Source organism: Pygocentrus nattereri, chromosome 25 (assembly GCF_015220715.1).
Source record: "Pygocentrus nattereri isolate fPygNat1 chromosome 25, fPygNat1.pri, whole genome shotgun sequence".
NCBI lineage: Eukaryota > Metazoa > Chordata > Actinopteri > Characiformes > Serrasalmidae > Pygocentrus > Pygocentrus nattereri.
In genome coordinates, this window is record NC_051235.1 from 4514225 (window position 1) to 4542207 (window position 27983).

At 43.8% G+C, this 27983-nt stretch overlaps 1 protein-coding gene across 4 annotated transcripts in view; it reads left to right on the plus strand.

Moving 5' to 3' along the window:
* Nucleotides 1-200: 200 nt before the first annotated feature.
* The window catches only part of LOC108443488 (calpain-1 catalytic subunit-like), a 39305-nt gene continuing 11522 nt past the window's right edge, over nucleotides 201-27983 (plus strand). Inside the window, exons 1-10 of one of the 4 annotated variants that reach the window (XM_037534460.1) lie at nucleotides 201-1660; nucleotides 3442-3496; nucleotides 7579-7825; nucleotides 11710-11779; nucleotides 19159-19277; nucleotides 19769-19902; nucleotides 23544-23712; nucleotides 26595-26678; nucleotides 26918-27003; nucleotides 27263-27337. In XM_037534460.1, coding sequence (XP_037390357.1) covers nucleotides 7580-7825; nucleotides 11710-11779; nucleotides 19159-19277; nucleotides 19769-19902; nucleotides 23544-23712; nucleotides 26595-26678; nucleotides 26918-27003; nucleotides 27263-27337 — 983 coding nt within the window. In that variant the 5' untranslated portion in view covers nucleotides 201-1660; nucleotides 3442-3496; nucleotide 7579. Of the gene's footprint in view, nucleotides 1661-3132; nucleotides 3366-3441; nucleotides 3497-7578; nucleotides 7826-11709; nucleotides 11780-19158; nucleotides 19278-19768; nucleotides 19903-23543; nucleotides 23713-26594; nucleotides 26679-26917; nucleotides 27004-27262; nucleotides 27338-27983 lie in introns of those variants that run through there. The other 3 variants (XM_037534459.1, XM_037534458.1, XM_037534457.1) reach the window with 3 other exon arrangements.

Genomic DNA, 27983 nt, shown 5'->3' on the forward strand with positions numbered 1-27983 from the left:
TTTCATAATAGATTAGTGTTAGGACCTTGTCTGTATTTTCCCGTTCCATCTTAAATGGTGCCTCAGCCAGCATCTTGTACAGATTTTTTTGTTCTACCTTAAATGGTGCATCAGCTGGTTTCTTGTTCAAGTTTTCCTGTTCCACCTTAAGTGAAGCTTCTTGTTCAAATTTTCCCGTTCCACCTTAACTGGTGCAGCTTCAGGCACCAGAAAGTGACAGCTGCATCATTTAAGGTGGAACGGGAAAACTCACACAGGAATGTGGTGAATAGGAAGCCCATCTTCAGCTCCGCCCTTCTTACTGTGTTCTGGGGGTTGATTTTATTGTTCTGTGTATTGAGATTAGAAGTGATTCACTCACTGATGGATTTGCTGATGTGTGTGAGTTGGTGTTTAACGTCAGGTGCAGACTGAATACTGTCCTGCTGGTCCGGACGGATAATTATCACCATCCGTTATTAAAGATATAGAAGCTACCGAGAGCAGCAGGGCAGCCCAGATTAATCTGAGTCTGAGGATTAGAACTAAACAGATTAGGTGAAAATCAATAAAGTAATAAGGAAGTTGTGGCTGATTTAATCCTGAGACTCTTCGCCTCTTAATACAAGTGAATCTGTTCACATGTGGATCTTGACCTCTCCAACATGGCGGACGTGCAGACGTATGTGTATCTTCTGAAAAGGCCAGAATGAACTTTTTTAGAATCAAGCTGTGATATTTTACTCCAGTTAAACGTTCTCAAAGCTAAAGGTAAGATGTAAACAAAGTCATTCAGGGTGGTTTGATGTGAAATGCTCTGTTCTAGAGAACCTGCATAGACCACCGTAGTCCTGCGTCATTCTGTGGTCCGCATTATGCCCGTATTAGGAACTCCGGGTCCAAGCTCGATTGTTCTATGGCTAGAATGAATTGAACGTTTAGCAAATGGTGGAGGTGAACATGCACAGTGTTGTACGGCAAACTTTTCCCAAAAACTGATTTTTTTTTTTCTTCCAGATTTATTACTTTACCATCATCAACATTGCATATAAAAACAGGCTCACTGCTGGTTTGAATAGGTCATAGAAATTCGTGTTGTGTACATAGTCACCCCTGTTTCCCATCATCACCACTGTAAAGACGTCCAAAGTCGGGACGTTTCTCTACAGTGAAACCGCTCAACGATTGAAGTATGCAGAAATTTTGTAAACACGGTGGAGTTCCCCTTTAAGGGCTGAAACGCATGGACATCCATTTAGTCCTTCCAAAGCCCCGCCCCCAAGCCAGGGTAAGGGCTTGTCAACCTAAGCGCCTCGCTGTCAGTCATTCATTAGCCCCGCCTCCAGGGCAGGGCTGCATGGGTACAACGTGTTGTCAGTCATTCTTTAGCCCCGCCTCTCGCTGGGGCTGCGTGGGTATATCGTGCTGTCAGTCATCCTGTAGCCCCGCCCCCGTCAAGGCTCTGTGGGTACAACGTTCTGTTAGTCATTTTTTTAGCCCCGCCTCTAGCCGGGGCTGCATGGATACATCGTGCTGTCAGTCATCCCGTAGCCCCGCCCTCCAAGGGCTGGGCAGCCCACTGCAGTCCGCTGATTTCTGTGTTTTGATGACTTCATCCTCATTCTGCTCACTCGCTCTGAGAGCCTCGCCTCCGGCAAGCCGGTCAGAGGGATAAACGGCGGTAAGTCTGCATATTTCCACTTGTTTTTCTTTCTTTTTTTAATATAAACCTCCGCGTTGAGTTCCTCAGGACGGCGAAAGGGAAGTTCGTTAGTTAAGTTAAAGCGTTAGCACGGCGTGCTAACACAGCCCCACCACATAAACGGGACAGTATAACGGAAACTTTCCCATAAATGTCGCCTTTACGATCTCTGTAGGTCGCTCTGTATCATCTGTCACCTTACAGATAGAGAAAATGGACAAGATATCACCCCCTCGCTTCTATAAGTTCAGTCATATTACTGCGGGAAGCTCATGAATTATTCATTCTCTAGTATCCAGCTTGCTGGCTAAGTAGGGTTGGTCTGAAGCCGAGTGAAGTGTCGGTGTAAGCTTATCAGCGGTAGAACTAGGTGAGTTAAACAGTGTGGAGATGCTGACCTGGTCATCACATCCACTGTGAGTCTTAATGAACCCATTCATTCCACATTGCTGTATCATTGCCCCCTGTGTGTGTGTGTGTGTGTGTGTGTGTGTGTGTGTGTGTGTGCTTTTGGAACCATGCTTAGCCCCTGTTAGGAAAGTGTGTCAGTGTGTGATCTGCTCTGTGTTTGTTGGTGTGTGTGTGTGTGTGTGTGTGTGTGTGTGTGAGAGAGATCTGAGATCTGATCTCTTGTGAAACGTGGCCTTTGTCTCCAAAACCAGCCTCACACTCCCACCAATAGGCCCTAGAGTGCTGATTCATATCATTCTGCATTGATTTCCCCAAATCACTGGTCAGCAAGAGGCAACGCTATCTGTGACCACCCCTCTCTCACATCAAGTCGGAGTCGAGGAGCTCTGATCCCAGCCTGTAGTCTCCCGTTCTTGTCCTCGTCGGTCATCAGCCCGGGCATCCACAACTGTAAACTGCAGCCAGAGGTGGTTAATATGGTAAAAATATAAACATCTGGATAATTAAAGTCATTCAGAATGGTTTGATTTGAAATGAGAGGTGTGTGAACGGCACTGAACTGCAAAATAGTCCCAAAAAACACCCATCATAACCTTCTGACCACCTCCTCGTTTCTCCACTCACTGTCCACTTCATCAGCTCCACTTACTGTATAGCTGCACTCTGTAGTTCTACAGTTACAGACTGTAGTCCATCTGTTTCTCTGATACTCTGTTACCCTGTTCTTCAGTGGTCAGGACCCCCATGGACCCTCACAGCAGGTACTATTTGGGTGGTGGATCATTCTCAGCACTGCAGTGACACTGGTGTGTTAGCGTGTGTTGTGCTGGTCTGAGTGGATCAGACACAGCAGCGCTGCTGGACTGAGAGTCGTCCACCAACCAAAAATATCCAGCAGCGTCCTGTGGGCAGCGTCCTGTGACCACTGATGAAGGACTAGAGGATGACCAACACAAACTGTGCAGCAGCAGATGAGCTGTCGTCTCTGACTTTACATCTATAAGGTGGACCGACAAGGTAGGAGCGTCTAATAGAGTGGACAGTGAGTGGACACAGTGTTTAAAAACTCCCGCAGCAGTAGCCGACTGTGTAAACATTGCTGCAGTAATATCTACTTCTGTTTTGGGGCTCTAGCTTCCATGTGGGAATGCCATGTGGGAATGCCATGTGGGAATGCCATGTGGGAATGCCATGTGGGAATGCCATTTTGCAACACAAACACAGCTGAAGTCACCAGCCACACAAATGAACATCCAAGTGTAGTACCGATGCAGTGAGCTGACTAGTTTATGATTTCTTTTCATTTTTTCTGTCTGACTCTGTTGTTTATCTGATGGTGTTCCACTCAGTGCTGAACTGAACTCTCTGTCTCTTCAAGCCTGCGACTGTGACGAGGAGCTGCAGGTATATTTATACACACACACACACACACACACACAAAGCTGTTCTCAGCCTGTGGCTTGGAGCTTCCTGTTAACATCAGTGAGGCTGGCTGGCCTGTACGATCTCACTGCCTCTCATTATCTGCTCTGCAGAGCTGAAATAACAGGCACTGGCCCACAGGCCACTTTTCCAGGCGCAAATTAACCCTGAAACGAATGAAAGGTTTCCGTTTAAAGAGCTAGTCCAGGTTTAAAAAGTGGTCACTCATGCTAGAGATGCTACCCTTTTAAGGTGTGACAGGGGGAAAAACCATTTACTATCACAGTCGTCTCCCAGCACTACTTCGCTCGGGCAAGAGAACGAGAAATTCCAGCAGAATTCCTCAGAAGAAACCTGGCAGTGGCAGCAAATTAGTCTGAATTATTAGACTGAGAAATGATGGAAAGGTGATAGCGAGGAATGTCATTCAGATCTCCTTTAACGTCCGATGGCTAAAAGATTTCCCAGTTTGATTAATGTGATCAAGGTTTCCGAATCCCCGGTTTGCTGGTAATCGTCCTACGTTTGCATTTGGTCAGTTTTCAAGCGCATTTTTCTGCGCTGAACATTTTGCCAGTTGGCGTCCAGTTTATTTTTGATTGTTAAAGTGATACAGGCTTGTTGGCCTTCCACGTTCTCCTTGCTTCAAAGCCTTTCGGTCAGTTAGCCTGAGTGCTAAGGATGCTACCAGGTAGCCTGTGCTAAAATTTTGATGGACGTAGCATCAGGCTTGACAGAACTGAGCAAACTGTCATTCGGTACCATCATATCTGCCTAAAGTAAGTAAGCATTGGCGCTATCGATTGTGAGTTTGATGATGCCACAACCATCCATGACCGAAAGTCCAAGAGAGTACAGTTATCCTCACTCTCTCTGGATGGGTAGGGTGGTCCTCTCTCACCCCCATCGCTCAGCACGATGCTAGTGTAACAGAACTGGCAGTTAGGGTTCTCCTCCAAGCGTGTTGAGCTGTCTGATGACATTGTATTAGTGGCAGTTTGAGACGCTTTGATGGATGGATCCTTCCAGGGCTGGCATATTTTACGATTAAATTAGCGTGAAAACTGCGTGGTGCATAAGGTTGGGTATTGGGTATTTACCCAGTTTTCTCCCCAATGTAGTCGTCTCCAATTCCACCTGCTAGTTAGGACTCCTCCAATTACACGACGCTATCAATGCTAGGAGGACGAAGACTAGCACAGGCTTCCTCCGAGACCTGTGAAGCGCCACCGCCTTTTTTCGAACTGCCGCTAGCGCATCGTCATTGGACAGCCGAACGCACTTGGAGGAAAGCGCCGGACCTGTTACATCAGCTAACAGACGACTGCCCTGACTAGCATCGCCTTGAGTGATGGGAGAATCCTACCCACCCAGAGAGCGAGGCCTGTTGTGCTCTCTAGGACTCCCAGCCACAGACGGCTGTAGCATCACCAGGGATCGAACACCCACAATCTCTGATGATACGTCCACTGCTTAGACGGTTGCGCCATTCGGGAGCCCCAATTTTTGAATGAATTTATTTAGAGATACGTATGGAAAGAGCAGCCAGTCTCTTGGGGTAATGATAGCCTCATCAGCTCAACCGCCACCGCTGTTTGCGGAACGACTATGATATTTATTGAACTCCAGCAAATGCACGAGGCACATGACTTGAGAAACTACGACACAAAACATCTGTCCGCATCGTTTTTTATTCTGAGCGAGAAAAGTTCCGTCATGTACAGACGTCAGATTGTTCAGTTGTGTTTTTTATTTAATTTTTTAACAATAAACATTTTATCGTTCTTATTTTAAACTGAAACGACTTAATCTGATTTTAAACATTTATTAATCTGACAAGTAATGCCATTCCTTCAAGCTTGGTATGTTTTATTAGTTACACAGAACACATTTGCCAAAATAAAAGTCATAAAATGGAAGTTATGCTAGGTAACTAGGTAGCTAGGTAAGTTAGATATCGTTAGTGTTGGTACTCGGTATCGATCAGTACTTGAGGATAAGGTGTTGGTATTGGTATCACTCAAGAAATGTGGACGAGAAGCAACACTCAGCTCCGGTGGTTCGGAGTCGTTGTTGTGTGTATCCTGAACATTAAGTATCTAAAATGTTTTTTCTATAAATATAAAACCAGGTAAACAGGTTGGTATGTTTCATTTGTGCCGCAGAAAACAGCTTTTACCGAAATCCGTCAGTACCCATGTGCTCTGCCTTGGCCAAGCTTTGGGGCTGCTGATTGGCTGAGATACAATCTGTAAACATCTTATTAGCGTCAGCCGTTCTTGATCAGGCAGTAACGACACCCGTGTCCACTCGTTTCTGTCACTGTGTAGTTTATGTAGTAGGACGGTTCAGAAGCGGGTACTGAAAGCGAGGTATCGGAATTGGTATCGTATCAGAGATTGTTGATACTCGGTATCAGTACTCAGCCCGACTGTGAAAGTATAACGTCATACTCCCCAGAGACGCTGTCGGCTTTTTATTAAAGCTCTGCCACTTTTCTCTTTTAACATTGCTGTTCACGTGGCGCTGTGCCGCCTCTGTTGATGCTCAGTCTTCTGGCTCTGGACTGCAGTGGTTCATCTCTGCATGCTCCTCTGACCGCTCTCTCTGGACCGAGTGCTGCTGTGTCTCTAATGACTGACCGCTCTGCTGTGTGTCCGAGGCTGTAAAAGCTTCCTCTCGTCATTAGCCAAAGTGCCCTCTCTCTCTCTCTCTCTCTCTCTCTCTCTCTCTCGCGCTCGCTCTCGCGCTCGCTCTCTCGCTCTCTCTCTCGCTCTCTCGCTCTCTCTCACTCTCGAGGGATGTTTATGTGATCAGCTCTGGTAATGCCAGTCCACACACACTCCATCATACTTTGTCTGTGTCAGCTTTTCCTGTACTGTGTACAACTCTCTCTCTCTCTCTCTCTCTCTCTCTCTCTCTCTCTCTCTCTCTCTCTCTACCTCTACCTCTCTCTCTCTACCTCTCTCTCTCTACCTCTAACTCTCTCTCTTTCTCTCTCTCTCTCTCTCTCTCTCTCTCTACCTCTACCTCTCTCTCTCTACCTCTCTCTCTCTCTCTCTACCTCTAACTCTCTCTCTCTCTCTCTCTCTCTCTCTCTCTCTCTCTACCTCTACCTCTCTCTCTACCTCTCTCTCTCTACCTCTAACTCTCTCTCTTTCTCTCTCTCTCTCTCTCTCTCTCTCTCTCTACCTCTACCTCTACCTCTCTCTCTACCTCTCTCTCTCTACCTCTAACTCTCTCTCTCTCTCTACCTCTAACTCTCTCTCTTTCTTTCTCTCTCTCTCTCTCTCTCTCTCTCTCTCTCTCTCCCTCTACCTATCTCTCTCTCTCTCTCTCTCTCTCTCTCTCTCTCTCTCTCTCTCTCTTTCTCTACCTCTCTCTCTCTCTCTCTCTCTCTCTCTCTCTCTCTCTTTCTCTCTCTCTGTCACTCTTGGCCCAGTCCCCTTTCACCCCTCGCCCCAGCCATGTAGCCCTCATCACTCCACTTTACTAGGGGAATTCTTGAAGAAACCCACAAATGTGAGAGTTTACACTGTTAAAAACGACAATATCCACTGTTTTATCTCAGTTTAATGTGGTTTCAGTCTATTCTGGTTCTTTTCTTCATAACAAGCATAAAAAATCGCTAGTAGTAGCTGAATTTTCCCATTCCACTTTAAATGGTGCAGCAGTTACATTCTGGCGCCTCAGGCGTCACAATTAGTGCTCCTTTTAAGGTGGAATGGGAGAATTCTTCATATCACTGAAGAATTAGGGGTGGGTGATAATAAATAATTGCCCCCCTCTTAGAAGGCAGATGACCCCCTAAATGTAACTAAAGCCCAGCAGTGAGGAGCTGAACTTTCCCCTCCTCTGCTGTCCCTGCAGACGGGCAGGGTCGCCTACAGAGCGGCGCTAGTAGCTGTTAATGAAGTGATGCTCTTTAATTAGAGGGTCTCATTTCAGAGGGAAGATCTCAACCACTACCCCTGCAACTCAGTTCCAAGGGGTTCTGTCCTTCATTCTGTCCTTCTCTCTCTGACTCTCTCTCATGGCTGTATGCTCTGTGTCTGTTGTTGCAGTATGGAAATCTTCGGTGGGATGTCGGCGAGGATTCACCGCGAGCGGCTGCATGCGGAGGGCGTGGGCTCTAACGAGCGAGCGCTGCAAATCTTCAGCCAGGATTACGAGGCTTTGAAGCAGGAGAGCCTGGAGAGCGGACGGCTGTTTGAGGACTCCTGCTTCCCCGCCCAGCCGCCGTCACTGGGCTTCAAAGAGCTCGCCCCCCACTCCTCCAAAACCCGTGGTGTGACGTGGAAGAGGCCCACAGTGAGTCACATGGTCACGTGGTCACTAACCAGGCCTGCCCTGATCTCGTCTGAAAGACCAAGGCATATTTATTGAATATGAGCCAATTGAAAATGATCTTCAGCGCGAAATGGAGTCAGCTGGACATGCAGCTAGACATGCAGCTAGACAAGCAGCTAGACATGCGGTCAGACATGCGGTCAGACATGCGGTCAGACATGCGGTTAGACATGCGGTTAGACATGCAGCTAGACATGCAGCTAGACATGCAGCTAGACATGCAGTTAGACATGCAGTTAGACATGCAGTTAGACATGCAGCTAGACATGCAGCTAGACATGCAGCTAGACATGCAGCTAGACATGCAGTTAGACATGCAGTTAGACATGCAGCTAGACATGCAGCTAGACATGCAGCTAGACATGCAGCTAGACATGCAGCTAGACAAGCAGCTAGACATGCGGTCAGACATGAGGTCAGACATGCGGTCAGACATGCGGTCAGACATGCGGTCAGACATGCAGCTAGACATGCAGCTAGACATGCAGTTAGACATGCAGTTAGACATGCAGCTAGACATGCAGCTAGACATGCAGCTAGACATGCAGTTAGACATGCAGTTTGCACAGTGCTTGTAGCTTCCGTGCAAAACTGGAAGAGAAGCCTTTCGTCAGAAACACAGCTAAACTAGCTGTGGCAGTAGTAGTGGGCAGTAAACTGGTAGTCAGGTTGACTCAATCAGCTACATAAGACAACGTTTTCAGGGTCTTGGTGCAGCGAAAAGTGGGCTGGCACTACAGATAAACATACTGTACCCAGATGCCATGCTGGGTCCAACCAGGCACATCAACGGCGCCGCCAGTCCACTGCTAGACTGCATTCAGTTCCATTACAGAGTGGCAGTTTAGGAAAGATACTGTCCAGAATTCCACTATTTCAGGAATATTGCTCTCAGAAAGCGGGATAGGATTATATAACAGAGGGAACGCAGTGATCCACACTCATGTCTGTGTAATGTTTGTGTAGATGTGGTCGTGTGGTTGGTGAAGCTCAGAGAACCTGTTGATGTGGTTGTTTCTCCTCTGGTTTTATATGAAGCTTATTTCATTTAATGGTCTATTCAGGGGGTCTTAACTTCATGTAGTAGGTATTTATTTACAGTAATGGTTAAAGCTTTGTAGCAGTAAGTTACAGCGTTCCTTAATCCATGTAGATATTCATAATAGATTAGTGTCAGAACCTTGAAGCTGAAGTCGACTTCTTATTTGCCGGCTTCTTGTTCGAATTTTCCCGTTCCACCTTAAGTGTTGCAGCTTCAGGCACCAGAAAGTGACAGCTGCACCATTTAAGGTGGAACAGAGAAACTTGAACAGGAATCTGGTGAATAGGAACTTCCGCTCCGCCCTTCTTACTGTGTTCCGGGGGTTGATTTTATTGTTCTGTGTATTGAGATTAGAAGTGATTCACTCACTGATGGATTTGCTGATGTGTGTGAGTTGGTTAATTGTGGACGGATAATTATCACAATCAGTTATTAAAGATATAGAAGCTACAAAGAGCAGCAGTGCAGCCCAGATTAATCTGTCAGATCTTGACCTCTTCAATATGGCGGACACGCAGATGTATTGCCTCAGATACCGAACAACAGACCACACAGCATCTAGATATGTGTGTCTGTGGCCAGCACTGATGTGTGAATGACTGCCGTGACTGCTAACTTTCGTCTGCTTGGCAAATTAGGCCAGTGACACACATTTACATTACATTTACATTTACGGCATTTGGCTGACGCTCTTATCCAGAGCGGTGTTTGGAGTCTTGCCCAAGGACTCTTATTGGTATAGTGTAGGGTGCTTGCCCAGGTGGGGATTGAACCCCAGTCTACAGTGTAGAAGGCAGAGGTGTTACCCACTACACTATATCAAAAACGATATCCGCCTCATTTTGGTTCAGATTGCTTCATCCTAACGGGTGTTACAGCAGAATATTCGGGGCCACTTTTGCGCGAATCTCCCTGTATATCTGCAAAAACTACAAATATCCATTTTCGACTTGGTGTTGGCAGATACTCAGTATTAAATGACTTGGATTAGAAGCAAAAACACATAATTCCCATCACAGACTCTTGCTTTATCTTGGTTATGCTGATTCAGCATATTTTTAATTAATTTAATGTAATTTAATACAATACAGTTAATTTCACTTAAATGCAAAGTTTTTCCAGTCAACAAAACCATGGTAGGAATCTAATGGATGGCTTAAGGCCTCCCAGTCTTAAACTGGTTGCTCTTCATGCTGTCATTATAGCAGCGGGTCATTTCATTTCTTGAATATATCAGTATTTATATAAACCACACTTCATAAGGTAGCCAGTACCAGTCCAGGCAAAAGATTAGCACGTAAAGCCCTGTTTACACCTGGCATTAACATACTTGTGGTGTAAACTGTCTGCTGTATCTCGCTTAACACTTACGATCAGATCAATTGAGACGAATGTTAATATGGATAGCAGGCCCCCTAGTGGCAATTTCACTGTTTTTTTTTTAATTAATGTATTGCATAAAATGTTTTCCCGCCAGTGTCTCTGTTACCTGGTTAGTTATTACTGTTGAATCTCTGTGTGAAATGTTGTGATCAATGAGGAGTGAATTCACCCTCTACTGTGAAAACATTTCACACCTCTCCACAAAGATGGCCATGCCCAGTTAAAGCGGACAGCTGCTGCTTTCTTTCTATCAAAAACCTGTGCATGACTGCCACAATAACGGTACCAGGTCAGATCGGAGGACAGTGAAGTGAAGAATGAAGGAATCAGCATTGAAGAGGCATTGATGACCAGTAAAAGCTGCAATCATTAATCTGAAAACATTTGTCAACAAGACCTAAAATAAACTCAAATTTCTCTGGAGTTCTAGAAATCTTGATTTATGGAATATTTCAAGTCAACAAGTTCTAAAAATATTGAGGTCTGAAGTACTACATCAACCAATTATAGAAATCTTGAGGTCCCAAGTATTCCAACAAGTTATAGAAATCTTGAGTTCTGGAGTATTTCAAGTCAACAAGTTCTGGAATGCTTTGCAAGTCAACAAGTTCTAGAAATCTTCAAGTCTGAAGTCCTTTGTAAACAAGTTCTAGAAAGCTTGAGTTCTGGAGTATTTCAGGTCAACAAGTTCTGGAGTACTTTGCAAGCCAACAAGTTCTAGAAATCTTGAGGTCTGAAGTACTACATCAACAAGTTCTAGAAATCTTGAGTTCTGGACTACTTCAAGTCAATCAGTTCTAGACATCTTGAGGTCCCGAGTACTCCAACAAGTTCTAGAAATCTTCAGTTCTGGAGTATTTCAAGTCAACAAGTTCTAGAAATCTTCAAGTCTGAAGTACTTTGTCAACAAGTTCTAGAAAGCTTGAGTTCTGGAGTATTTCAGGTCAACAAGTTCTGGAGTACTTTGCAAGCCAACAAGTTCTAGAAATCTTGAGGTCTGAAGTTTTAGAATCAGGTCAGATTAGGGTACGATGAAGTGAAGAATGAAGGAATCAGCATTGAAGAGGCATTGGTGACCAGTAAAAACTGCAATCATTAACATCTGAAAACATTTGCCAACAAGATCTAAAATAAACTCAAATTTCTGTGGGTGTGGGTGGGGGTAGGATATTTGTTGGGTGTTTTTAGATATTTCTAGAATAGTTTCTTTAGTTTTGGCTGATATGTACAGGCACTAAAACAGTGTATTCCAGTACTGGTCTTAGGGTACAGTAACACTGCCCACTGAGTGTTTCCTCAGCTTTAACTGTCTATTCTATCATCACTTTATTATGAAGCCTTCAAGAATAGAGCAGTTGTGTTGATTCTATGTTGACTGTAACGGTGCTGATCTCCATCTTGGTGTGGTTGTCATTCACAGGAGCTCACAGAGAGTCCTCAGTTCATAGTTGGTGGAGCCACACGGACAGACATCTGCCAGGGAGCTCTGGGTGAGTGTTTATCAACTCATTCTGTTTTCCACAGCATGCTACGAACCACACACTGCTGCTTTACACACACTTTTTCAGTACAAAGCTTTAGGCCGACAGGTTTGAGACTGGAGAGTGCCGGTCAACATTTCAGTCAGAAATCTTGAATGCTTCAAGTCATCGGTGACATGTTGCTGGTGGGGAGCACCTGCCCTAGCAAAAATGTTCATCTACTCACTTTAATTATGGAATTTTGACATTTGTCAGAACTATCTACTAGGTATAGAGTCTGATCTCCACGACACTAGGGTACCTGTACCTGTAGCGTACCTGTATAGCTAATGTTTGGGCCTCAGCATCATAAAATCATCAAGCAAATCATGTACAAAATAACTTTCTTAACATTTTTCTCACTTATAAACTAAAGAAAATTGTGAGCCTCAAATCCAAGATCACCAGTCTTCTAGAAATATAAAGTTCAGGAATATTTCAGATCAACAAGTTCTAGGGTTCTTGAAATCAGGGATTTTTTCAAGTCAAAAGGTTCTAGAATTCTCGAATTCGGGAATATTTTAAATCAAGTTCTAGAAATCTTGAATTCTGGAGTACTTTGTCAACAAGTTCTAGAAATCTTGAATTCTGGAGTACTTCGTCAACAAGTTCCAGAAATCTTGAATCCTCAGCAAGTAGAAATCTTGATGTACAAATAACTTCAAGTCAACATGAAATGATGAATTCTGGAGTATTTCAAGTCAACACATACTAGAAATTATGAGTTCTGGAGTAATTCGCAATTCAACACGTTCTAGAAATTGCGGGTTCTGGAGTACTTCAAGTCAACGAGTTCTAGAAATTATGAGGTCTGAAATACTTCATCGACAAGTTCTAGAAATCTCTGCAGTGCTTCAAGTCAGCAGGTTCTAGAAATCTTGACTTATGGCATACTTCAAATAAACAAGTTCTAGAAATCTTGAGTTCTGGACTGCTTCAAATCATCAACTTCTATAAATCTTGATGTCTGGAGTAGTGCATCAAGTTCTAGAAATCTGGATTTTGGGAGTATTTAGTCAACAACGTCTATACGACCTGTCAGCCTTTTCTAGAATTTAAGCTACATTCGCCTGACCTGAAGTTGCACCTGGAAGGCATAATACATTTTGGCCTTTGCTGCAGTTGTACAGGACGTGCTAAAGGGTGGAACGGAACCGCTGATATCTACTCATATCTGGGTTTTTTATTCAAAAGCATTTTTGGGTTATGCAAGTCATGTCATCCGTTTTGCAAGTACAGGTGGAGCTGTACAATTTAGCTCACCGTGCAAGTCACAGCAACAAACTTTACAACAAAGCGTGGGACCGCCTGTGCGATACAGCTTGGCAGGCAACCAAGCCAGCAGTGTTTACAGCAGAGCCTCAGGGGAACGCAGGCGACAGCACATCAAGAGTTACCCCAGTGATCAGCCCTGGACTGGGATGAGTCACAAATACCTGACAGAAACTTGGGCATTAAGATGGTTTACAGGTTGAGACACATGGTCTCTAATAACTGTAGTTATGCAGGAATACCATATGCAACAACACTATGACTGATAATTCAGTAGATGGATTACAGAATGTCATTAAGATTAAGTGACCCTTATTAGCCCCACAACAGGGAAATTTCACCTCCACATTTAACCCATCCCTGAAGTAAAACACCACATACACACTAGTGAGCACACACACACACTAGGGGGCAGTGAGCACACTTGCCTGGAGCGGTGGGCAGCCCAATCCGCAGCGCCCGGGGAGCAGTTGGGGGTTAGGCGTCTTGCTCAAGGACACCTCAGTCATGTGCTGTCGGCTCTGGGGATCGAACCAGCGACCTTCCGGTCACGAGGCTGGTTCCCTGACCTCCAGCCCACATTAAACATGTGTATCAACTTCAGTTTTGCCTCATGTAATTACACAAGTGTATCTTTTACAGAAGAACTGTCTGTAGTGCAGTGTTAGTTATACATTATAATTAATGTCATGAAAGGTTTAAGGTAAGGAGGCGTCTGCTGTTCTGTCACATTACAGACTGGTTTAAAGCTGAAACTGGTTACAGGTAATCCATCTGTAACAGTGACTAGATCATCAGTGGTTAGTGTTGGTGCATATGTTGTTCACATGTAACTACACAGTTATTAGCGACACTAAATATGAAGTGGGACCAGACATACTGTATGACCGCTCTTCCTTATATCACCATTTTTTAGCATATTTGGTAATAGCCAGTGTGACTGGACGCTTTGTTGATGTGCATCGGGGGGAAACGAGTGAAACGAGTAAAAGGTGGTCAGATTCGATCCGCAGCGTGAAAAAAGCTGATGAAAGTGCAAAACTTCTAAGAATGTCAAGTGTGAGTGGGAGAGAAAGAGAGAGAGAATGGCAGAGGCATGGGGTGTGTGTGTGTGTGTGTGTGTGTGTGTGTGTGTGTGTGTGTGTGTTTCCTGGGGGCGGGGTGTGTAAAACCAGCTGCCTGAGCAGTGAGTCACAGACGGAGTGGTTTAGCACAAGAGAGTTCTGGGAAATCTGGCCGTGCGCCATCCCTCTCATTATGTATGTTTATGTGGCTCAGACGGTGTGTGAGTGAAAAAGGGTGGAGGAGGAGGAGGATCGGATCGCTACTACGCTGTAATCGCTCCACACTTCGCTCGGAGGTTTAGTAAAACCTGCCTTTTTGGGAGTGAAGTGTAGGAGAGCCAAGGTGGAGCAAACAGCCGTGATTGTTACGCTCGCTCTCGGTTTCTCCACCTCTCCCGACCGGCCCTCCGCTGGTGCTCTGAGGTACTGCGGATTGGTGTGTCAGCAGTTTGTGGTTTGAAATGGCGAGATAAGACTGGAAAGTGCCTTTGGAAAAAGGCTGAAGCGCAGTACCTCTGAATGGTGAGGGGCTCATGTGAATTGAGGAACTGGCAGAAACGTGGCCTGTAAATGTTCAGAGCCGTGATGGTAAAATGCTTGGCAAACTGTTCACGAAGAGCCAAATCACCACCACGGAAACAAACGTGCTGCTTTGCTTAAGCCCACCCGTAAGTTTGAGCTACAGTGAGCAAGTAGCCGAGTCATATGGCGGCTTTAAAATACATGTTTCTGCCTTTTGTGAACAAGCAATGCACGTGTGGTTAAAGTCAAAGTTCTCAGATTTGAATGAAGGTTATTTTTGAACATTTTAGTATTAAACTGTAGAAATGACAGAAGTTTTTATATGTAGCCCCCCCCCTTTAAGGCACCTTGTTGCATTGACTACTTGATCTCCTTATATATTATTTAGTGTTTTACAGATTAAAGTAGAAAGTGGTTGCTAAGGTGTTGCTAGGTGGTTGCCATGGTATCCAAGGTGGTTGCTATGGTTTTGCTAGGTGGTTGCTGAGGTAGTACAGGTGGTTTCTATGGTGTTGCAAGGGGTTTGGTATTGTATCCCAGGTGGTTGCTAGGTGGTTGCAATGGTGTTCCAGGCAGTTGCTAAGGTATTGCTAGGTGGTCGCTATGGTATCAAAGGTGGTTGCTATGGTGTTGCTAGGCGGTTGCTATAGTATCCCACATGGTAGCTAGGGGATGGCTAGGTGGTTGCCATGGTGTTCCAGGTGGTTGATAAGGTGTTGCTAGGTGGTTGCTATGGTATCCAAGGTGGTTGCTAGGGGGCTTCTAGGTGGTTGCTAAATTGTTGCTAGGCAGTTGCCATGTTCTTAAGTTGTTCATAGTGTTGTTGAAAATGAATGGGTGTCTGTGAGGAAGAAGGGATGAAAAAAACGACATACTGAGGAGTGCAGGTCAGTGTGGCTGTGGATTAAAGCTGACTGAAATAAAATAAACAGTAATAAAGGTCATATTAATAATGTTGGTGTTCATTTATTGATTGAAGCTGATGGTTTAGCTGCGTGGCTCAGCTGCTGCCTGTCTAATACAGCTGCCTGTGCTGGTTACACAGTTTTACTGCAGTCAGTGTCTCTGTGATTGCAGCCGCTCACAGCTTATTAATTACAGCAGGGTGTCACCGGCACTTCCTGCACGACTGCATGGAAACAGGAATAGACCTATGCGCTCCTTGGAGAATCACTGAAATAAGCACTCATGCTTTTGGGCTTGCTTGAGAATTTAATGCACCACTTGTGGAATTAGAAAACATTGACTTGGTTAAATAGTGCTTGATTAAAATAGGGCAAAATTTGAATATATTTGATTATTTGACGGAGGGCAATTAAGAAAATGTAATCATTTTAAAAGTGCACTTTTTATATCTGAAAAAGCCCAATATGAATATTTGACATACAGGCAAAATTGACTGGTGGGACAGCAGCAAAGCTTTAATGGTGGGGACTGCATTTTTGAATTTCCTCTGCTTTTTTGGCGTCTGAAGACGAGCGCGTATCCGAAGGTAAACTTATCTGATGCTCTTTTCATATAAGGTACAGATCTCAAAGTGAAAGCTTTGCTCCTTTAGAACTGCTAAAGGGCCGTGAAGCCGTGGCTGTTCCAGGGAATCTCGTTGAAGAATTCATCATCGGTTTTCCTTGTTTGGGGACCATGAAAATAACTCTGAACTGAAGTGTTTATTTTATCACAGTCAGCGAGTTTCAGATCTGCTGATAAAGGCAGAGGTGGTGATGCTTGAGGAGCCCTGATCTTATCTCTGAGGGAAGAACATGATCAGGCCCGCAGGTGATGGAGTTTTGTTGTGTACCTGGTCTGAGTTGGGCAGCATTTCAAATGACAAGGATTTCAAGAAAAATACAATACAGTATCTCTTATTTATTTATTTATTTATTTATTATGTCCTTTTTTTAACTTTTTTCGATATAATTTAAAAATGCCTGTTGGCCTCTATATTGTGTGCTAATTTCGTGATTATATAAATTAAATATATAATATATTAAATAGACCAAAACAAAGGATCCCAAATGACTTGAAAAGAATTCTGGTTCCATTGACTTACATTAAAAGAAAAGTAAGTTACCATTTTGGAGATGTCCTCTGACAACAGCAATATGTTATTAAAGGAATGTCTGTTTTGTGATGTATTAATTACAAGCAAAATAAAAATGTAATACTAAAACTAATGATAAAAAGATCTGCCAGTAATGTGACATGGTGCGATGAGGCGGACGCATACGCTGAGATAAGCGAGATTTATTTTGGGGGTCAATCCAGGGTCAAAAGGCCAACGCGGAGATGTGTGTGTGTGTGTGTGTGTGTGTGTATGTGTGTGTGTGTGTGTGTGTGTAAATGTGTATATATATGTGTGTGTATGTATGTGTGTGTGTGTGTGTGTGTGTGTATATGTGTGTATATATATGTATGTGTGTGTGTGTGTGTGTGTGTGTAAATGTGTATATATGTGTGTGTGTGTGTGTGTGTGTTTTATTATTATTAAACATTTTCTTACAATTTTTGCCCAAAACCCGTAAAACTTTTTTTAAATTAAAAGATTACTGAAATTTGCACTACAGCAGCAAATCGATGTAAATGTGTGATGTTCCGCTGTAAGAATTTGTGTCGTGTACAAATCAAACCAGATTTAGGAAATGAACATCATGAAAATCCAATCAACTGAGGAGCCGCCCTGACGCCTCCATAGCTGCTCACTGAGAGGGTGTGGAGTCCTGTGTGGTCAAATGGTTGTTTTTGTATATTCGACTCTGTGTGCGTCTTTGTGTTTTTGTGTATTACCGTGTTGGATGACTTGCCTAATGGCTGCAGACGCTAACACAAATGGTGCCAATGAGCATAATGGATGGAGAAGACAGAGAGCCTTCTGTAATGTGTTACCGTCAGAGGTCAGTGATGGTTTCCTGTTCTTCATTATGCTCCTGTAGCTTCTAGTGTAGCTTCTAGTTACTGAAAACCTTCAGTACTGACGCAAATGTCACAGACCAACACTCACTGTTTACATTTCCAGTCAGAACATCAATTAAGTAGAACATATTCAATTTTTCTAGAGATTTTTAAGAGGAGATCAGATATAAGATAATCCACTTGTGTAATATAGGAGGAAAAAACAGGAAGAGTTTCCAAAAAATACAAATAAATGACTGAAATAAATGACTGCAGAAAAAATGGGCCTCTTAACAACCACCTGGAAGACCTGGTAGATCCCAAAACTGCCTCCATCAGATAAACAGCACTGAAAGCTTTGATCTCTGAGAGAGAGGAGAAGATCAAGCTGCTTCAGACCTGAAAACATCCACAGGTGTTTCTGCCCATCCTTCCACTGTGAGAAGACCACTCAGCACTGTGGTCTGAAAGGACGTGTAGCTGATCAAGAAGAACCTCGCTGAGAAAAGGAGACGGACACATCAAACAAAGACGCTGGACGATGGACTGACTGCCCCAGAGTCCAGACCTCAGCACCACAGAATGGTTTTGATTACTTCAGAAAATCTAACCAGCCTCTAAGACTGAACTTTGGAGGCGTGTCTGCAGATTCTTTGAGGAGCTGAAAGTGAGTCTTCAAATTACTACATTATATTTGTTACCCTGTTCCTCAATGGTCAGGACCTTCACAGGACCCCCGTCCACTCTATTAGACATTGCAGAGACGACAGCTCATCTGCTGCTGCACAGTTTGTGTTGGTCATCCTCTAGTTCTTCATCAGTGGTCGCAGGACGCTGCCCACAGGACGCTGCCCACAGGACGCTGTCGGCTTGATATTTTTGGTGGGTGGACGATTCTCAGTCCAGCAGCGACGCTTAGATTTTTAAATCAGTTCTGTAGAATCCCAAGCACCACAGAAGTTGAATTGGTTTGTGTAAATTTCTCGTTGTGGTTTAAATTTGCCATGGTGCACCTTTGTCTCGACCTCATATAGTGACCACACAGGACTTTTCATACCTAAGGCCAGGCTGTGGTCACTGAGTCTGTACTTCATCAGGGTCTGATATCTCTGAAAGTCAGGAGATGCTCTTCCAGTTTCTACTCAGTTTTTAGGGCCTGGCAGCGTTCCAGTTTACTCTGAGTTTTACTACTGTTACTCTCACTGTGTTTGATGATGAGATTAATGTTTAGATGACGCTGTCCAGCAGTGCTGGGGTCAGGCTGCTGTTTGTTAGGAGCTATTCCAGGGTTAACCGCTTCAAATCCCAGGGTTTTTACATACTAAGGCTTATTACGCAGTGACTACAGGGGTTTCGATGCAAACTGAGCTATTCTAACTTTACCGAAGTGTGTACTAGAGCTGTGGCCGTGGGCATTTACAGGGTTAATAAGCTTTAGAACCAGTTGACCGAGGTAACTCCTTTCAGGGTTCAGTTCTCGACTCTGTAGCGCCTTAAAATGCGCTTCTCTGGGAGTCGTCGTCAAATGCATCCGGACTTTTTTTGGACGTTTATTAACAGAGTAAATGGGCATAATTCTAATCTTCTGCTTCTCTCTCTCAGGTGACTGCTGGTTGCTGGCCGCTATAGCATCTCTCACTCTAAATGAGAAGCTCCTCCACAGAGTTGTGCCTCACGGTCAGAGCTTCACAGACGACTACGCCGGCATCTTCCATTTCCAGGTACGTATAGTGAAACCAGTGGTGTAATGATTCGTTCATTTCTGATTGAATCAATTATAATGATAATTCCTCCTGATGTGAATACATTGATCAAAGGATCAAATGGGGGGAAAAGAGTCATCGGCCTGTGTGGAGTTTGCATGTTCTCCCCGTGTCTGTGTGGGTTTCCTCCGGGTTCTCCGGTTTCCTCCCACAGTCCAAAGACATGCAGTCAGGCCAATTGGACGTGCTAAATTGCCCCTAAGTGTGAGTGACTGTCTGTCTGCCCTGCGATGGACTGGCGACCTGTCCAGGGTGTATCCTGCCTTCCGCCTGAAGACTGCTGGGATAGGCTCCAGCACCCCCCTGCGACCCTGACGGAGAAGCGGCTTAGAAAATGGATGGATGGATGGATGGAGTCATCGGCACTAAATTTATACCCAGTACTGGGGTGAAAAATGTGATGGGATGTCCTTTTAATGTTTTCTAAATGCTTGATTGTTTGTGTACAGTTCTGGCAGTTTGGCGAGTGGGTGGACGTGGTCATTGATGACAGGCTGCCAGTGAAGGACGGGGAGCTGATGTTTGTGCACTCGGCCGAGGGGAGCGAGTTCTGGAGCGCCCTGCTGGAGAAGGCCTACGCTAAGTGAGCGAGAGTGTGTGGTTGTGAAAAAGTAGTACTTACAATTTGAAAATTTTACAAAGGTAGTTGAAGGTGGTGTTTGGAGTCTTGCCCAAGGACTCTTATTGGTTCAGTGTTGGGAGCTGCACAGGCGGGGCATTGAACCCCCATCTACAGTGTAGAAGGCAGAGGTGTTAACCAGTACACTAACCAACCACTGGTTGGTGGTATAAAGAAAAAGAGAAGTTTTTCTATTTTTAACTTTTAAAGTAGTAGTAAAGACATCAAAAACATTTTAAGAGTAATATAATAAGACGAATCAGTCAAGCTGGCCTTGTGTCAGGTAGGGCTGTTTAGACCCATCTGACTTCAGAACCCAGCTCATTTGGTTTAAATATGTGATTGAGGACCGATTACGATAATCAATTTTTGACGAAGCACAAACGATCAGGATGATGAAGTAATAGTAGTTCCAACTTAAAATTGGCCTCAAGTTTGAAACGAAACATATTGCGTATTGTGGGTGGGGGATATTTACCAAGAAATACCCTGCAAAAATGGAATCTTGGGAAATTCAATCTTAAATGTAGTCAATATATGATATTTTTCATTTTCATTGTAACCTTATTGTAAGATGATCTTGCTTCTAGACATTTGGAGTTGTGTAAGATTTTAGTAAGCCAAGCTGTCTCACTCTGTTAGCAGAAATTTAGTTTGTTGTAAGAAATACGCTTGAACTACGCTAAATAATCGGCTAATATGGTGAGATAATTTGGGTGTTAACCTCAGTACGTGTCTAAGCTGTCACATTTAAAGGGTCTTTGGGTTTAATAAGGTACAATAATATAATACAATACAAAACATTTCTATAAAACACATTCCACGAACGCTCTGAGCTGTTGGAGCTTCACTGCCCATGAAAACCACATTGCACAGTTATGAGGGATTCACTCTTATTGACGTGGAGAACGCAGAGCGCTTTCTGCTCAGGGGTCTCGGCTCCTCTCAGATTGCAGGAGCCAGTCAGAAAGTCTGCGACCCCCTCTTACAGTTGGAGTGCGATTGGTTCCTCGGCGGTAAAAATACGGCGCGTTGAAATCAGACGAATCTTTTTGAATCGCCCTGTAGTTCAAACGTGACGACTGTTCTCACTCCCAATGTTGTGTGTGAAATGTGTTAAGCAACATCGGCTACTGTTACAACAAACCTGCATCACAATCAGTTGTTTTTTTATTAAAGAATCGAAAATATATTGAGGTGCTCTGTAGGCCTTTGTAGACATCCGGTCAGAGACCCACAGTTTTTTCAGCGTCTAGATCAGTTTATGTCAAATAGTGCCTCCCTAATTCACAGGTTTTAAATCATTAGCAGGGAACCTGGAAACTAATAAAAGAAGTTAATAATTAAAAAATTAAGACATTACCCTACGTTCACACCTGGCAACGACTTCTCGCCCAAAACGCTGGTCGCTCAGTGCCTGTGGACGTTTCAGAACTCGAGCTGATCGTTGGTTGCCATGGTTTCACTGACACCAAGCACAAATCAGATGCATTCCCATCAAAATGAAAAATTCTGGGAGAAATCTCTTGGGCGCTTATTTGTGCTTAATCCCTGCGTCTGTGCAGTCTGTTCGTGAGGAAACCACTATTTGGTCTTTCTACTGTCTGTTTGCGGTGGTGCTGTTATTCCACCTGTAGTAGGAACAGTTATCTTCTTCTTCTTCTTCTTCTTTTGGCTGCTCCCTTTAGGGGTCACCACAGCAGATCATCTGCCTCCATCTTGCCCTGTCCACTGCCTCCTCAACTTTCACACCAACCATCTCCATGTCCACCTTCACTACATCCATAAACCTTCTCTGAGGTCTACCTCTTCTCCTTCTACCCGGCAGCTCCATCTCCAACATTCTTTGCCCAATATATCCACTATTCCTCCTCAACACATGTCCAAACCATCTCAACCTGGCCTCTCTGGCTTTATCTCCAAACTGCTCCACCTTCACTGTCCCTCTGATCTGCTCATTTCTAATCTTGTCCATCCTTGTCACTCCCAACGAAAATCTCAGCATCTTCATCTCCGCCACCTCCAGCTCAGCCTCCTGTCTTTTAGACAGAGCCACAGTCTCCAAACCAAACATCATAGCAGGACGCACTGCTGTCTTGTAAACCTTCCCTTTCACTCTTGCTGCTATCCTTCTGTCACACATCAGCCCTGACACCCGTTTCTACCCACTCCATCCTGCCTGCACCCTCTTCTTCACCTCTTTTCTACACTGTCCATTGCTCTGGATGGTTGACCCAAGATATTTGAAGTCATCCACCTTTACGACCTCTACTCCTTGCATCTTCACCTTTCCACCTGCCTCCCTCTCATTCACACACATGTATTCCGTCTTGTCTCTACTGACCTTCATTCCTCTCCTCTCCAGTGCAAACCTCCACCTCTCCAGATTCTCTTCCACCTGCTCTCTACTCTCACCACAGATTACAATGTCATCTGCAAACATCATGGTCCATGGAGCCTCCTGCCTGACCTCATCTGTCAACCTTTCCATCACCATTTCAAACAAGAAGGGGCTCAAAGCTGATCCCTGATGTAGCCCCACCTTCACCTTGAAACCATTTGTCACTCCAACTGCACACCTCACCACTGTCTCACTATCCTCATACATGTCTCATACATGTCCTGCACCACCCTAACATACTTTTCAGCTACACCTGACTTCCTCATACAGTACCACAGTTCCTGTCTTGGCACCCTATCATATGCCTTCTCTAGATCCACAAAGACACAATGCAGCTCCTTCTGACCTTCTCTGTACTTCTCTAGTTATCTAGGAACCAAAAATGGAGCGTACCATTTCACAGCGGCGGAGATCAAGCGCCTAATATGCTGCTCAGTGCTCAGTTCCTATTGGTAACTCCACATCACTTTGTTCCTTATTTGCATAATGTTAAACTCGCTGACTCCGCCCGCTTGGTGTTACTAACGTTCGCACCGCCTCCTGTCGCTGGAAATCGCCGCCTCTCATTGAAAATGACCGATGTTCGGCCGCTTTGTCGCATCGCGTCGCTGCCGGTGTGAATGCAGGGTTAGAGTTTAAGAACGATGAACAGTGAAATGAGCTGCACAGCATCAGGAATAATGCCAACATTCAGAATTCCTCATTCCAAGGCACATAGCGTTCACAAAACACTTCAAAATGATGCACAAAGACTGCGTTTATGTATTATTATATGGTAACCTTTGGTTACTCACATACTTCCAACTTTAGACTCATACTTGGCACATTGTAAGGTTTACAGGGATGACTGTGTGTGTGTGTGTGTGTGTGTGTGTGTGTGTGTGTGTGTGTGTGTGTGTGTGTCTGAGTGAGTGATGGCAGGAGTGCAGGTTTTATTAATTTTATTTTGCTATATTTTGTATTTATTTGATCTTATTCCCAACAAGTGAATGTCTGTCTGTAACCAAAACCAAGTTCCTTGAATGTGCAGCAGACCTGGCCAATAAAGCTTGACTCTGATTCTGATATTCAACATTTCAATTCCTTTTGAGGTCTAGTTTGCACTAGAATATTATTGTATATGCATTTGAAGGTTTGTCTTTCATCTCTTACCTTCCCTTATCTTTGGGCTCCGTAAATAAATCATGCTTATACTTGTTTCCAGACTCAATGGATCATACGAGGCCCTGTCTGGAGGCTCCACCACCGAGGGCTTCGAAGACTTCACGGGTGGAGTGGCCGAGATGTATGAGCTGCGCAAGGCTCCCCGGGACCTGCATCGCATCATCGCCAAAGCTCTGGAGAGAGGCTCGCTGTTGGGCTGCTCCATCGATGTGAGTCCCTACAGTGAGAACAAGCACAGGGCCAGTGTAGGGATAAGGAGAGAGTGCATAGGGCTTGTTTGGTGTCTGAGGCTTGTTTAGTTTTGCACCGGAGCAGTGAGGCTAAAGCTTATTCACACCAGACCGCACCACATCATGCGCCGCACACTGTACACTCATATTAATCAGTGTAGCTGGTGGACAGTCTGTGTGAAAGGCTACAAAGGTCAAGAAAAAAGGGTCTTTAAGGCGGATTTTATTAGGCAGGATAAGGCAACTTACTTATGTAGCACATCTCATACGCAACGGCAGGTCAATGAGCTTTAAATGAATAAGCAAAAGAAACATCAAAGCAAATATTAAGATTTATGCCGGTCAGACATCATTCTGACCATCCTCCTCGTTTCTACCCTCACTGTCCATCTTATCAGCTCCACTGACTGTATAGCTGCACTCTGTAGTTCTACAGTTACAGACTGTAGTCCATCTGTTTCTCTGATACTCTGTTACCCTGTTCTTCAGTGGTCAGGACCCCCATGGACACTATTTGGGTGGTGGATCATTCTCTTGAATCCCTTAATGACCGAGGGGCAGATAATATGCTCAAAAATGATTATGAATAATATTATAGTAAGTTATTTATCATTGAATAACGTCCTAAACTTGAAATATTGAATAAAAAAATCCCTGAATACCTTCTGGTATCTTGCTTCGTGCTTCAGTCAATACTTTGATTTAGGTTATTTAGTTGGTATTGAATAAAATAACAGCAATATCAGTTAATAAACATGATATTATGGTGAATATCAATAGTATTAATATCTTGAATGTTGGGCAGTCGAGTGAATTTGCACATAGGCATCAACTTAACATTCCGAGTTGTCTTGTAAATAATTTTCCGGCATTCAGGCGTTAGGTTAAACATACAATCAATGAGTCAGGGGTGTCCAAACTTGTGACCGCTCCTGTTTTTGTGTGGCACCTTTCATACAGAGAAATACAGCTCAATAAACTCTCTAACCTGATTTACATACTGACATATTCATCGAGACATTATCATATTATTGCGCTGAGAAATGCCACAATTCATTTTATGTCATTTTATGTTATGAGCTAGAGGTAGAGAACAACTTGACAAGTTTGTGTTTTATGTTTTAAAACAAGGAATTTTTTATTGCTTTTTTACATTTTTACACTAATAACAGGCAGTGACTTAAATTATTGAAATAAGACAATAAAAAAAAACAAGAAAACAAAGTTGACAAAAAATAAATGATATTTTTTTTTTTTAAATGGGGGAGGGCCTGCATATCTTAAATAAGTTGATTAAAAAATATGTTTTTAAAAATGTCATCAGTAAACATACAGTGCTGGGAAATGGGAATAAGGGAAAGGCCATCCACACAAGACAGAAATGGTTTCCAGTAGAAACGTTTGACCCTCGGATTGTGAACTTGATTTTCTCTCAGATGAGAAAATGCATCATGCCTCTTATCCAGTGTCCAGAAAGAGGAGAACAGCAGCTCTTCCAGGTTAGCGAAATGAAGCGCCTTGCTATAAGAGACGCGTATCACTGCTGTCGGAACAAAACCTCATATCTCCAGAATGGTAACAAACGTGCTTTACTTTCAGTGGAAGTCGATGGAACCGGACGTCTTTCCAAGTCATTTTGGGCCGTTTCTTTTGATCCGTTCATCATGAAATTTACACACGATGTAAAAGCCAACAGGCCTTTTCAAACTGTGTAGAAAGCTGAAAAACGGAGATACGAGGTTTTGTTCCGACAGCAGCGATGTGCTATTGCATTAGATTGGGCCCTGGACAGAGATGGGTGTTCTGTAGTGACACCAAACAGACCAGTAAGTGGACTAGGTTCCATATTGACCTGAGGATGGAGGTCCACTATAAAGAAAGTGATGGACACAGCCCAAACACACACTCACCGGCCACTTTATTAGGTACAGTTCAGTTGCGTGTTAACACAGACAGCTAATCAGCCAATCACACGGCCGCAGCTCACTGCATTCAGGCCTGTAGAGGTGGTCAAGACGACTTGCTGAAGTGCAGACCGAGCATCAGAACGGGGAAGAAAGGGGATTTAAGGGGCTTTGAACGTGGCGTGGTTGTTGGTGCCAGACGGGCTGGTCTGAGTATTTCAGAAACTGCTGATCTGCTGGGATTTTCATGCACAACCATCTCTAGGGTTTACAGAGATCGGTCCGAAAAAGAGGAAGTATCCAGTGAGCGGTCAGTTGTGTGGACGAAAATGCCTTGTTGGTGTGAGAGGTCAGAGGAGAATGGGCAGACTGGTTCCAGATGATAGAAAGGCAACAGGAACTCAAATAACCAAATAAAACCTCTGAGGAACGTTTCCAACACCTTGTTGAAAGTCTGCCATGAAGAATTAAGACAGTTCTGAAGGCAAAAGGGGGTCCAAGCTTTTACTAGCAAGGTGTACCTAATAAAGTGGACGGTGAGTGTATGAAACAGTAGCAGGTGTTTGTTTACAGCGATCACAGACAGGAAGTGTCAGGGAAAATTCTGGCAAGCTTACGTTTTGATAAATGCATGCGGTGAACCACCTCATATTGGAGCAGACCATGTCTTGCACAGATTGAGGCGGAATGTATCCTAGAAAGTATAGCGTCCCATACCTCTTCCGACAACTGCACACCCAATTCCTCCTCCCAAGCACTTTTTTTTGGTGGTAGAGATGGAAAATGAATGAAAGTGAATGAAAGAAAGTGCCTAATTTGCAGGTACCTGAAGAAGTCAGATGATTTTAACTGAAAATCACTTTCAACTTGCTCAAATGTCATTAAAATATTCTCGTTATAAAGTGTTTTATCCCAAACGTTCTCTTCTCTGATGTGTTTTATGTTTTACTTTCACAGATTACTAGTGCCTTTGACATGGAGGCGATCACTTTCAAGAAGCTGGTGAAAGGCCACGCCTACTCTGTTACAGGTCTCACGGAGGTCAGTCAGAAACTTTGTCCAAATGTCTTTTTTTCGTGAGCTAGAAAGTTTTTCACGTAAACCGTTTTCATTGGCTTCCATTAGTTGTGCTGAGAAGCTGCACAGAACACACTGGACCAGAGCAACATCACCATCTGCTGGGCAAAAAAAGCTCTGCTTTAAATATACAACTTCAATTTAGGTTCTGTTAGTGCTGATTATATTAAATGTTTCCATATGTGTGGGGTTTGGGATCTTAGGTGAATTTCCGTGGTAATAGAGAAAGACTGATCCGTGTCCGGAACCCTTGGGGGCAGGTCGAATGGACAGGAGCCTGGAGTGACAAGTGAGTTGTCCAGTTGAATCTAGTTGAATGCCAACTTTTTAGTACAATTACAATATATTATTTCATTTGAAAACTCAGAGGCTGCAGCATTTCTGAGAAGAACGTTTGTTGGATCATGGATTTATGGGCTGAAATCCACTTTTGCTATTCTGGAAGTAAAAATGACCCTGAAATGGTCCAGAGTCTGACTTTGTTTTGTGTCTGGGAAACATAGGCATTGTGTAACTGTACTGTTGATATGTCCACATGTCTTATCCAGTTCTTCTGAATGGAATGCAATCGATCCTGCTGAAAAAGAGGAGATGAACTCCAAAATGGAGGATGGAGAGTTCTGGTGAGTCATCATGTTCAATCAGCTTGGTCCACACTGAAATAAAGACCAATGTGACGAAATGGGCCCCCATTTCGTCACATTGGTCTTTATTTCTCCTCGCTAGTCATTATTTCTGTTTACTTCTTTATACTTTATATTTCTGTTTATTTCTTTATACTAGTCTTTATTTCTCATCACTTGCCCTTATTTCTTCATACTGGTCCTTATTTCTCATCACTGGCCCTTATTTCTTCATACTGGTCCTTATTTCTCATACTGGTCCTTATTTCTCATCACTGGCCCTTATTTCTTCATACTGGTCCTTATTTCTCATACTGGTCCTTATTTCTCATCACTGGCCCTTATTTCTTCATACTGGTCCTTATTTCTCTTCACTGGTCCTTAGTTCTCTTCACTGGTCCTTATTTCTCCACACTGGTCCTTATTTCTCTTCACTGGTCCTTATTTCTCTACACTGGTCCTTATTTCTCTTCACTGGTCCTTATTTCTCTTCACTGGTCCTTATTTCTCCACACTGGTCCTTATTTCTCCACACTGGTCCTTATTTCTCTTCACTGGTCCTTATTTCTCCACACTGGTCCTTATTTCTCCACACTGGTCCTTATTTCTCCACACTGGTCCTTATTTCTCTTCACTGGTCCTTATT